Source organism: Spinacia oleracea, chromosome 1 (assembly GCF_020520425.1).
Source record: "Spinacia oleracea cultivar Varoflay chromosome 1, BTI_SOV_V1, whole genome shotgun sequence".
NCBI lineage: Eukaryota > Viridiplantae > Streptophyta > Magnoliopsida > Caryophyllales > Amaranthaceae > Spinacia > Spinacia oleracea.
The window spans coordinates 111220309-111231618 of record NC_079487.1 but is presented as its reverse complement, the minus strand read 5'-3'; the positions used below and the strand labels follow the sequence as shown (position 1 = coordinate 111231618).

Here is an 11310-nt window from a genome sequence, read left to right as displayed (position 1 = left end):
GCATATCCTGTATTCTCTCCTCCCTCTTCATCTTACCTTCTTCAAGTCCCAACTACTTACCAGACAAAGATTAATATTTTCCAGTTGGCAACATCATCTACCCATGGCCACATAACATGCTTCACCAAAATTCATACACAACTATCATTGTATCAACCACTAACCACCATTATCATAAGATGCATGCCGACAATACGCATCTTCCTATTTCCCATTCATTTAAATTACGCTTATTTTGGTCAAATTCAAACGTTTTCTGGGAAATGTCCTGGAAAATGCATCATCTTGTACTTAACAAACCTACGTAAACAAGACAGAAAAACGAATTACGCAAGTCTTCCATTCAATACGGAGTAGTAGTCAATATACTCAATAGTCCTCTTGATGTGTATACTATTGCATGCTCATTTAAATTAGTTTCACCTCTCATAAGCATCTTGACTTGAGAGCGTGCAAGTCGTAAACTTGTAATATACGAGTACCCAACTAACACAAAATTGTCAAGGACGTGTATACACAAATACATTCTAATGCTTTCAAGACTATACATTTTAATTTGTAACGGTCTTCTATCTAGTTACTTTATTATTAAATTTCACAAAACAGTTTCAGCCAAAGATAGACTGGATCTGTATTAATATCAATCAAAATTGTAACAAAAACAATAAAGTTAAACTTATCTAATACTAGTACATGGTTTACTGATACAGCTGTAAAAATATGAATTCCAAAAATTTATCTATGTACACAAAGCAATGTTCCACTAATGGATTATATCACATGTAGTAATTAAAATTATCACGTCTCCCCGACAACACCACCACTCCCTTTCCGTCCCACGTTCCCGTATTGCCGCCCATCACCCGTGTCAACCCGCCCGAGTCAAATAAATACCAAATCCATCAATGCCTAGCCGTCCGATTTCTCCGGTGGTGTTGATGTTGATCAGGGGCAGTAAGAACCGTTTGATCATTATGCTCCCAGAAGTCCCCGATAAAAGTCTTGGCCCCGTCTAAGCTGGGATAATAAGTAGGTTCTAGAAAGATCTGAGCCAACAAATCAGACGACTCAGAAGCACCCACGACAGCGAAATTAGCCTTCGCTTCTAAGCTCCCCATCATGATCACCAACAACTGTTTGTAGCTAAAGAAGAAACCTTTCACACCAGATTCCACCCCTTGGAAAGCCTGCAACAGATGAATCTTCTCGAAGCTTTTCTTCTCTTTATACAACTCCATTGCCGACTCTTGTATTACCGGACCTCCCATGGGGTCCACCTCCACGGCTAGAATCTCCGGAACCTTGTGCCTTAAATCTTTGCTTAGCTTCGTGATCTCCACTAACCCTCTGGATCGGAAACAGAATGTTTCTGAATCCGACGTCGTTTTCATCCTTAGCTGCGTTTTTAGGTGTAGGAAATCGTCGGGGTCCATTAACATATGAAGGCTCTCGATTTGTGCTAGAAGCTTCCAGATTCTTTCTAGAATCCAACAGTCATCTGTTGCTTTGGAGAATTCTTCTTTGCTAATTCTTACTCCTATGCGATTAAGCAATTGTTTCGCAGCGAAAATCCATGACTCGAAAATTTGATGAACTGTAAACAAGATTTGATTTTCTGGGTTTTGGATATGATCCAACGCGCCTTTTTGAAGCGCGTGGAGCTCAGATGGGCGGCAAACGGCGTCGTGATCCAAATTGGGCTTTCCGTCCAAGTTGGGCTCTCCTAGGCCCAAAGTGTACGCACACCTTCTCATGGCAGACTCGATTTCGTAGAATATTCTTGTAGAAATTTCCTCTGACTTCTGCCACGTGGCCAAACGAGGTAGGAGACTAAATTCGCTGGTACGGCTGACCACGGTAGTTTCGGTGTCGCCACTCGCTAGCTTCCACACCTCTGCCGAGCTTCCCGTTTGTGGGACCACCTGACCAAACGACGAACTCAAATCAACGATCGGTGCTGCTCCACGTGTCTCATCGTCCTCGCACAATAACGAAATCAGCTCCACTTGTTCCCTTGATAACGACTCCAACCGTCGGTTCCATTCTCTCCGGTTAACGTAAGGTCTAGCATCGTTTAAAACGAGTGAAATAAACCGGAAAGTAATTTCCAAACCTTGCAAAGCTGGTTTAACAATGGACTCGCTTTCCCAACCGGGAAACTCAACGGAACTCCAGAGCTGATACAGTTCCGACCACCGGATGTAAGTTTCGTAAGCTACGCAAGAAGAATCCGACGCCGGAGATAATTCTCCGGCAGTCAATGGAACCTGAGAAATAAGAGGAGTAGACATGTTGCGTTTGGTTGCAAGTTTAGGGGATTTCTTGGTGAGATTTGGGGTTGATTGTGCCATCTTTGTCTTGCAATCGACCATTTTTTTTGTTTTCAAAATTTGAAATTTGAGTATTGATAAAGTGAGATAATGAGGAGAGAGAAGGATGATATTTGGATAAGAGTGGATAGATGTGGTCTCTGACTCTGAGTTGGGGAAGTGAAGGGAGAGAAGGTGTTTATATATAGGTGGAGAATGGGGACGAAGATTGGTACAAAAGCCGTGTGGAAAGGGCTGGCGTAGAAGGACGAAATCGTGTACCCAAGGAATGGAAAAGGTAAATAAAGGGAAATTAGATTTTATTTTTTTAATGACCAAGAGTTTGGCGGTACAGGATTCTGGAAAACCATACCATTCTCAGTTCTTTTTCTATCTTACGTAAATTTTATGGAAAAAGGCCAAATCGGGTTTGGATTATTATTTCAGAATTTTAGTCGACATTTTTGTGGGAAACAATAATTTGACTATTTCAGTTGAGTACTCTTTTGTAAAACCATAGTGTTTGGGCTCCCAATTGATTCCCAATTGGGCCACTAAGTCTAAAGCCCAATGGCACTAAACAAACAGCATCAAACCTACCAATGGCTAGTCAGCCATCCATCAAGGCCCAAGGCCCAAAAGCAATAAATGACCTATGGGCATTTATTATGCAAACACTATAAATAGGCCGCCAAGGCTCACACCTCAAGGTACGTCCAATTTATCGCCTTAAGACTACTCTTCTAGAGAACTTCTCTCTAGAATCCGAGCATCGTTCTTACTTAGGCATCGGAGGGGCTTTCCTCGGAAACACCCCGAGGCCAGTGACTTTGCTCTTGTGCAGGTGAATTCGGACTCTACTCATTCAAACAAGCAAGATCTTCAACACATACAAAAGGGGCTTCATTCGAAGCCCATTGTTTCCATCTTTACAACACCGGAACAATTTGGCGCCGTCTGTGGGGAAGAACACTTCAAAGCCTTTGAAAGACATCAATCACCTCTTTCCGCGAAAATGGTGAATGATGTTGTTAACAACAATGACGACGATATGATGGTGCGGTCAGATTCAGAATCTGACCAAGAGGAGCACCCTCAATCGATGGCGAGGTCACGGCCAAGCAGAGCTACGACCACCACAAATGCAGGACCTCCGATTCCAACTAGGGAAGAGCTCACTGCGGCCATGACCATCATGCAAAACTTCCTCTTCAATGAGAAGCAGCAAGGACTGGCAAATGACCGCAGAGAAGAGAGGAGGACCAGGCGAGGGCTGAACGAGCCACCCAGTGCGGAAGTGTCCAGACCCGAACGAGAACTCCTTCCCTTGACAGGTACACACTTGACGTCGAGGTGGATGGAAAGCACGTGGGACACCCAAAAAAGGGCACAACAGCAACCAGATTGGTTTGCGAGACCATCGCCTACTCCAACAGCTCTCCAAAGCGAATCAACTACTCGTAACACTCGGGTCCGAAGCTCGGTGCTCAGCAGGTTGAGGCCCTCGGTCCACTCAAGGTTAAGACCCTCGATCCATACGAGACTCGGGGTGGGCGAGCCAAGCAGATCTGGCGAACGACCCGAGGTCAGTAGCCGAGAGAGAAGAAGAGACAGGAGGCATGATCGAACCCCTAGCCCCCATCGTACGCCCGAACGTTCTAATCACAGAACCTCGGCAAACGAAGGCATCAGGGCTAGACTCGGGAAAAGAATCATGACTCCCACGTCATCCCCTTTCTCGGACGAGCTGATCATGGAAGAAATACCGAAGGTAAGACTGCCAGCGCACCTAACCTACAGCGGAATCACAGATCCGAGGGATCATGTCATCTCCTACGAGCAGCAAATGTTCTTGAGTCCCTACTCCGAAGCATGTTGGTGTAAATATTTCCCAACCACGCTAACCGGAGTGGCGGGAGAGTGGTTTAGATCGCTGCCGAAGGGATCGATCAAGAGCTGGAAAAAGCTGAAAAAGAGATTCTGCACACAGTTCGTGAGCAACAATCGCCCCGAGCGAACCACAGCAGAACTGACCTCAATCCAACAAGAAAGAGACGAAAGTCTGAGAGAATTCATGGCCAGATTCATGAAGGACTCAACAAACATACCAAACTTGCAGCCAGACGTGGCCATCTTCTCCTTGAAGCACGCGCTCCAGGAAGGGAAGTTCCGTGACGAACTCTCAATGAAGAACCCCTCCAGAATAGCTGACGTGCTCCAAATGGCTGATGCGTTCATCAGAACCGAAGAGTTCAACAAGGCCGCTGCAAGATTGAAGGGATCGTCGGATCCGAGAGACACAAAGAATACCCAGAGCAAGCCCGAGGGCAGCTCAAGGAAGGGGAAAGAGAAAGTAGGAGCTAGAGAGATGAGCCCGAAGAAAGACGGGAGAAGGGGTGAACTTCAACCCAAATACACCAACTACACTCCACTAGCTCTGCCCCGAAAAGAGATATTTAGCCTCAACAGAAATGATGAAAAGTGGAAACTACCGGGGAAGCTCAACTCCAACCCAGCTCGGAGAAACAAGAACAAGTGGTGCGAGTTCCATGATGACTTCGGTCACCACACCGAAGAATGCAACTCGCTGAAAGACAACATTGAGGAACTCGTTCGCCGAGGCTACCTGAAACAGTACTTGTTAGACCGAAGGGAGGAAAAAGAAAAGGCCGCCAGTGGCAAACAACATGAGCAACCCCAGAAGAGGGTCTACGAAGCAACATGACACAAGAAAAACGACATCCTGGTGGTGTTCGGGGGGCAGAAGTCTGGCCAGGCCAGCAAGAAACACCTAAGAGCCCTCTCCCATCGGGTCAACTTCAGCGCGGTGGGAGACAACCAGCCACACCCCCCGAACATGACCTTCACTGCTGATGATTGTTTCGGAGTCCAGTACAAACATGACGATCCTCTAGTCATTTCCATGGACCTCAATAACCACAACGTGCATCGAGTGCTAGTCGACGGAGGAAGTGCCGTCAATATCATCTTCAGAAACTGCTTCGAACAGCTGATCCTCGAAGAACCAGAGGAAGCACTGACGAAAGTCAGTTACCCTCTGATCGGATTCAACGGATCCGCAGCTATCCCTCGAGGAAAGATCACCCTGCCAGTCACAGTGGGAGAAGGCCAGGCAGCAAAAACCCTTCGGGACGAATTTCTGGTGATGGACTGCGACTCCGTATACAACGTAATCATGGGAAGAACCATGATTCACAAGTTGCAAGCAGTCCCCTCCACATACCATCAGCTGATGATATACGTCTCGGATGCAGGATTCGCCGAACGAATCAGAGGTGATCAAGAAGTGGCGAGAAGAACCTGCCACACTGCTGTCCGAAAACCCAAACTAGGGGACGGCCCCGAGGAAGAAAAAGGAGCCACGGGAGAGGAAAGCGAGGCTAAAAGGAGAAGAGCAAGCACGAGCAGCCTATCTCCCGCAGAAGTTGATGCTCGCCCCGAAACCCTGTCTCCTGAGCCAGATCAAGAAATGGAGGATATCTTCCTCGAAGATAATTCAGACAGGAGCGTCCGAATAGGCAAGGGCCTAAGCTCGGGGCTCCGAATCGATTTGATCCGACTACTCAGGGATCACAAAGACATCTTTGCGTGGTCAGCAGGAGATATGCCAGGGATAAATCCGAAGCTGATTTGTCACAAGCTGGACGTCAACGCTGAAGCTCGGCCAATAAAGCAAAAAAAGAGAAATTACTCCTCGGAGAAAAACAAAGCCATCGCCGAGGAGGTAAAAAAGTTGCAAGAGGCCGGATTCATCGAACCATGCATGTATCCGAAGTGGCTGGCCAACGTGGTGATGGTCAAAAAAGCGAACGGCTCATGGCGAATGTGCGTAGATTTCACAGATCTGAACCGAGCCTGCCCCAAAGACTGCTATCCCCTGCCAAGGATAGATCAATTGGTTGACTCCACCAGCGGCCATGCACTGCTCAGCTTCATGGATGCCTTTTCAGGCTACCACCAAGTATTCATGCACCCCGATGACAGGGCAAAGACAGCGTTCATCACAAGCGCAGGAGTGTTCAACTACAAAATGATGCCTTTCGGCTTGAAAAATGCCGGAGCCACCTACCAGAGGTTAGTTGATCACGTCTTCGCCGACCAGAAAGGGAGGAACGTGGAGGTCTACGTGGATGACTCCATCGTAAAAAGCATCAAGGAGGAAGACCATGTCAAAGACTTGGCAGAGACCTTCGGAAATCTGCGGAAATACATCATGAAGCTGAACCCAAAAAAGTGCGTCTTCGGGGTGAAGTCAGGGAAGTTCCTCGGATTTATGGTGAGCGAAAGAGGAATTGATGCGAACCCAGACAAAGTCCAAGCGGCATTGGATTTACCCGAGCCGAAGACCAAGAGAGATGTGCAGAGGCTAACCGGCAGGTTAGCCGCACTGACAAGGTTCATATCAAAAGCCTCGGACAAGGGAGCCCCCTTCTTCAAAGCACTGAAACCAAAGAACCTCCCCGGGGGAGAAGCAGAACCAGTCAAGAAAAAGGGGGTCCCGAGGAAAGTGGATCCCGAACTGATATGGGAACAGGAGCAAAAAGAAGCTTTTCAGCAACTCAGAGCCCACCTAGCTCAACTGCCGACACTGGCCAGACCAAAGGAGGGGGAAACCCTGTACCTATATGTCGCAGTTAGCCCTGGAACCGTCAGCGCAGTGCTTCTTCGGGAAGAAGAAAAGAAGCAACAGCCAATCTACTTCACCAGCCGAACACTCACAGGGGCCGAAACCCGGTACCCACTCATCGAGAAAGTCGCATATGCAGTAGTGGTAGCTGCACGAAAACTAAGGCCATACTTCGACTCCCACCAGATCACAGTACTAACTGACCAACCGCTCGAGAAAGTACTCGACAAAATAGAGAGGTCAGGAAGATTGGCTGTCTGGGCCTTCGAACTATCAGAGTTCGGCATCAAATATCAGCCGAGGACAGCAATCAAAGCACAAGCATTGGCAGACTTCTTGGCCGAGTGCTCATACCAGGAAATGCTGGATGACACGAAAAGCACTTGGGAGGTCTTCACTGACGGATCTTCCACAGTAAACGGCTCAGGAGCAGGAGTTGTACTAATCCCCCCGACGGGGAAAAGCATAGAGTATGCATTGAAGTTCGGCTTCAAAGCAACTAACAACGAGGCCGAATATGAGGCCGCAATCGCAGGGATAGAACTTTGCTTATCCCTGGAAGCCGAGCATGTTCGCCTCAAAACTGATTCCCAGCTTGTAGCCAACCAGATCCGAGGGGAGTATGAGGCCAAATGGCCCAGCATGACAGCCTATTTAGCAAAAATTAAATCCTTAACGTCAAAGTTAAGATCCTTTGAAGTCATCCTCATCCCCCGAGGACAAAACACGCAAGCAGACGCACTGTCAAAACTCGCAAGCTCAACACTCATCGACCTAAACAGGTTGGTCCACGTGGAAGTTCACCAAGAGAGAAGCATTGACTTGCTACCCACCACAGTATGCAGCTTACGTACCGAACCTAGCTGGATGGACGCAGTAGTTGCATACAAAGAAAGGGGAGAACTTCCCGAAGATAAGCTGCAAGCGAGAAAACTGAAAAGATTCAACAAATGGTTCATCATCAGCGCCGAAGGAGAGCTCATGAGGAAATCATTCTCTGCTCCGCTGCTAAAATGTGTGGGTCCAACAGACGCTGACTACATCCTAAGGGAAATCCACCTCGGGATATGCGGAAACCACATTGGAGGTAGGACATTGGCACATAAGCCCTTCGGGCTGGGTACTGGTGGCCCACTATGGTTTCCGAGGCAAAGCAGATGGCAAGGAAATGCGAGAAATGCCAAAAGTTCGCACCAACCATCCATCAACCAGCTCAAACCCTACAATCAACACTGTATCCCTTACCATTCGCACAGTGGGGGTTAGACATCATTGGTCCCTTCCCCTCAGCGACGAACCAGAAGAAGTGGTTGATTGTAGGAGTCGACTATTTTAGCAAATGGATCGAAGCCGAAGCTGTCTCCTCCATCACCGAACCTCAGGTCCGCAAGTTCATATGGCAGAACATCATCACAAGGTTCGGCATACCAAGACTGATGGTCTTCGACCACGGGAAACAGTTCGACAACACCCCGTTGCAAAAGTGGTGCAAACAGTTCGGCATACACCTAGCTTACTCGGCAGTCTGCCACCCACAAAGCAACGGGCAAGCCGAAGCTGCTAACAAACTCATCCTCAATGCACTCAAGAAAAGAGTCGAGGATGACAAAAACAAGTGGTTAGAAGAGCTACCCGGAACGCTATGGTCCCTTCGGACCACAGAGAAAGAAGCTACCGGGCAAACACCGTTCCACCTTGTATATGGATCCGAAGCCGTAATCCCTGTGGAAATCGGAACAGAAAGCCTGAGGATCCAGGCATACAACAGGTATGATGGGCTCCAGGGAGAAAGCAACAACCAACTTCTGTCTGAAGCTCTCGATCTACTGGACGAAGCTCGGAACGATGCAAGGACACTCAACGCAGCCTATTTGCAGAGGGTCAACAAGCATTATAACCGAAGAGTCAACGCCAGACCCCTAAAAGTCGGTGATCTAGTGCTCAGAAACGCCGCCTCGGTTCAGAAAGGACGGATCCATGGCAAACTCTCAGCCACTTGGGAAGGACCATACATCATCCACTCCGAAAAAAGGCCAGGCACGTTTATGCTGAAACAGTTAGATGGAACAATTCTGAAGAACCATTGGAATACCGATGTTCTCAAGAAATATTTTGTATGATCTCTGTCAAGCCAAGTAAGTTGTTTAATGAGAAGAGGAAAGCCATTGGCACCATGTGTTTCATTAAACTTATCTCTATATTTATTGTCCCCTTATATATATATGCAGCCTCGGATCTGATCAATCCGAGACTAAAAACAGGTTGACTTTGCCCATTCCTTGATAAAATGCAAGGAATGACCAAATCATACACTCCAGGGAATCGTCCAGAATCCTCGGATTCGCGATAACCAAATAAAACTTGTTCGCCACAAACAGTCGCTCGAATCAAGTTATAAAACTCCGGCTCAGATCCACGGATCGCCGAAGGCATAACTAAGAGGCAGACTAGCGATCTCTTGCCCAGGTTTCCGAACCACAAGAGATCGGAAGAACAATCCAGACCTCTGAGCAGATCGACGGATTTGAAGAGTCTGGAAACTAAAAGAGTCTCTTAGCAGATCTACGGATTTGAAGAACTCATAAACTGAAGAGTCTCTTAGCAGATCTACGGATTTGAAGAACTCATAAACTAAAGAGTCTCTTAGCAGATCTACGGATTTGAAGAACTCATAAACTGAAGAGTCTCTTAGCAGATCTACGGATTTGAAGAACTCATAAACTAAAGAGTCTCTTAGCAGATCTACGGATTTGAAGAACTCGCAAAACTAAAGAGTCTCTTAGCAGATCTACGGATTTGAAGAACTCGCAAAGTTAAAGAGTCTCTTAGCAGATCTACGGATTTGAAGAACTCATAAACTAAAGAGTCTCTTAGCAGATCTACGGGTTTGAAGAGCTCGCAAAGATAAAAAGTCTCTTAACAAATCTACGGATTGAAAGAGCTCGCAAGATCAAAAGGTTTTCAGCAAGTCTACGGATTCAAAGAAAAGCTCGAAAGTACAAAATTGAAAAGCAGCCAAGTAACTAACACTCATTTTTCATTCAATATTTGGGGGAAGTACAAATACATTGAAAACCTCAAAAATTGAAAACAAAATGAAACAGTTAAAATCGGCAGCCATCAACAGACAATACCGGCCTACCGAAGTACTAAGAAAGCAAAAAGAAACGAGTACAACGCAGCGCCGAGGCAAAAGGGGGAAAAGCAAGCACATATTCGGAAGTCCTCAACTGGAACCGACCGACTCTGAAGAAGACGACTGCCCGAATCCCTAACTCTTGGGAGTCTCAGGAGCGGCCCCTAGGGGAGCATCCTTCGAAGAACCCCCAGCAGTAGTATCACCCTCGAAAGTTTCCTTCTGGGCCCGAGCCTCTGCGAGAGCAGCTTGGCGTTCAGCTTCAGCTTCATCTCGATCAGCTTGGCATTCCACCAAGTGGTCCTCGGCCTGCATCCATAGGGGAACTTTCTCGTTCCAAGGGAAGTGAGGCATGTGCTTCGCAAACATGCGCCGAGCACCCAGGATGCCGTTCCAGTACTGCTCTCTACACTGATCAGCAGTGTAGAGGTCGACTCGCTCCTGCTCCAACTTCCGAATATAGTCATCCTTTTCCCGAAGCTTCAGCCGAAGGACAGGCACCTTATCAGCTTGCTGCTGGATCAGCTCCCGATGCTGGACAAAATGGCAAAGCCTTAACTCTGCCTCTTTATGCTCCTTGTCGGCCGCTTCAAATTTAGACTTCATCTCCTGGAAGAGTCTATCTTTTTCCTCAAGTTCGCTAGCGAACTTAGCGGCCATATCCTTCTTTTCCTCGGCAAAGGAAGCGATCTTCTCAGCATCCTCTTCAACTCGGAAGATGAGCTGGCCAACCTCGGCCCCAATCTTCTCAGCAGACTCTCTAGCCTCGCGACTATACTGAAGGTATAGCTGCTTGACTTCCGTAAGCTCGGAGAGGAGTTGCCCAGCCTTCTGGTCCAAAATGGGAATATCACGAGCATAAGCCTCACGATATTTCCTCAATTGTTTCTCCTCAACCGAGCTACACTCGGAAGCGAACGAGGACCAGAAAACAGCCTGGGAACGAGAGAAAGATGAGCAAAAATAGGAAAAACATAAAACAAAAACACAACTCAAAGAGAAAAATCTAGCAATTACCTCGTTCAGATAGTACTGGGCCATCATAGCCGGATTCCTCTCTTCGGCCCCAGGAACCCTCCACTGCGGGTTAGCACGAAGCAGATTCTCCCGAGCAGCCTCGGGGCCCACCAAAGATCCCACGTGAGCCAAGGGGTCCTCTCCCAAAATCGGAGCCCTGACATACCGAGCCATCGCCTCCCTTACTTCTTCGGGGATCC

General features: G+C 47.5%; 1 protein-coding gene across 1 annotated transcript; it reads right to left on the bottom strand.

Moving 5' to 3' along the window:
* Positions 1-606: 606 nt before the first annotated feature.
* Positions 607-2499, bottom strand: LOC110802176 (nematode resistance protein-like HSPRO2). Its single transcript, XM_022007612.2, has one exon. The coding sequence runs from the start codon at positions 2370-2372 to the stop codon at positions 903-905; it is 1470 nt and encodes a 489-aa protein (XP_021863304.2). The 5' UTR covers positions 2373-2499; the 3' UTR covers positions 607-902.
* Positions 2500-11310: the final 8811 nt, after the last annotated feature.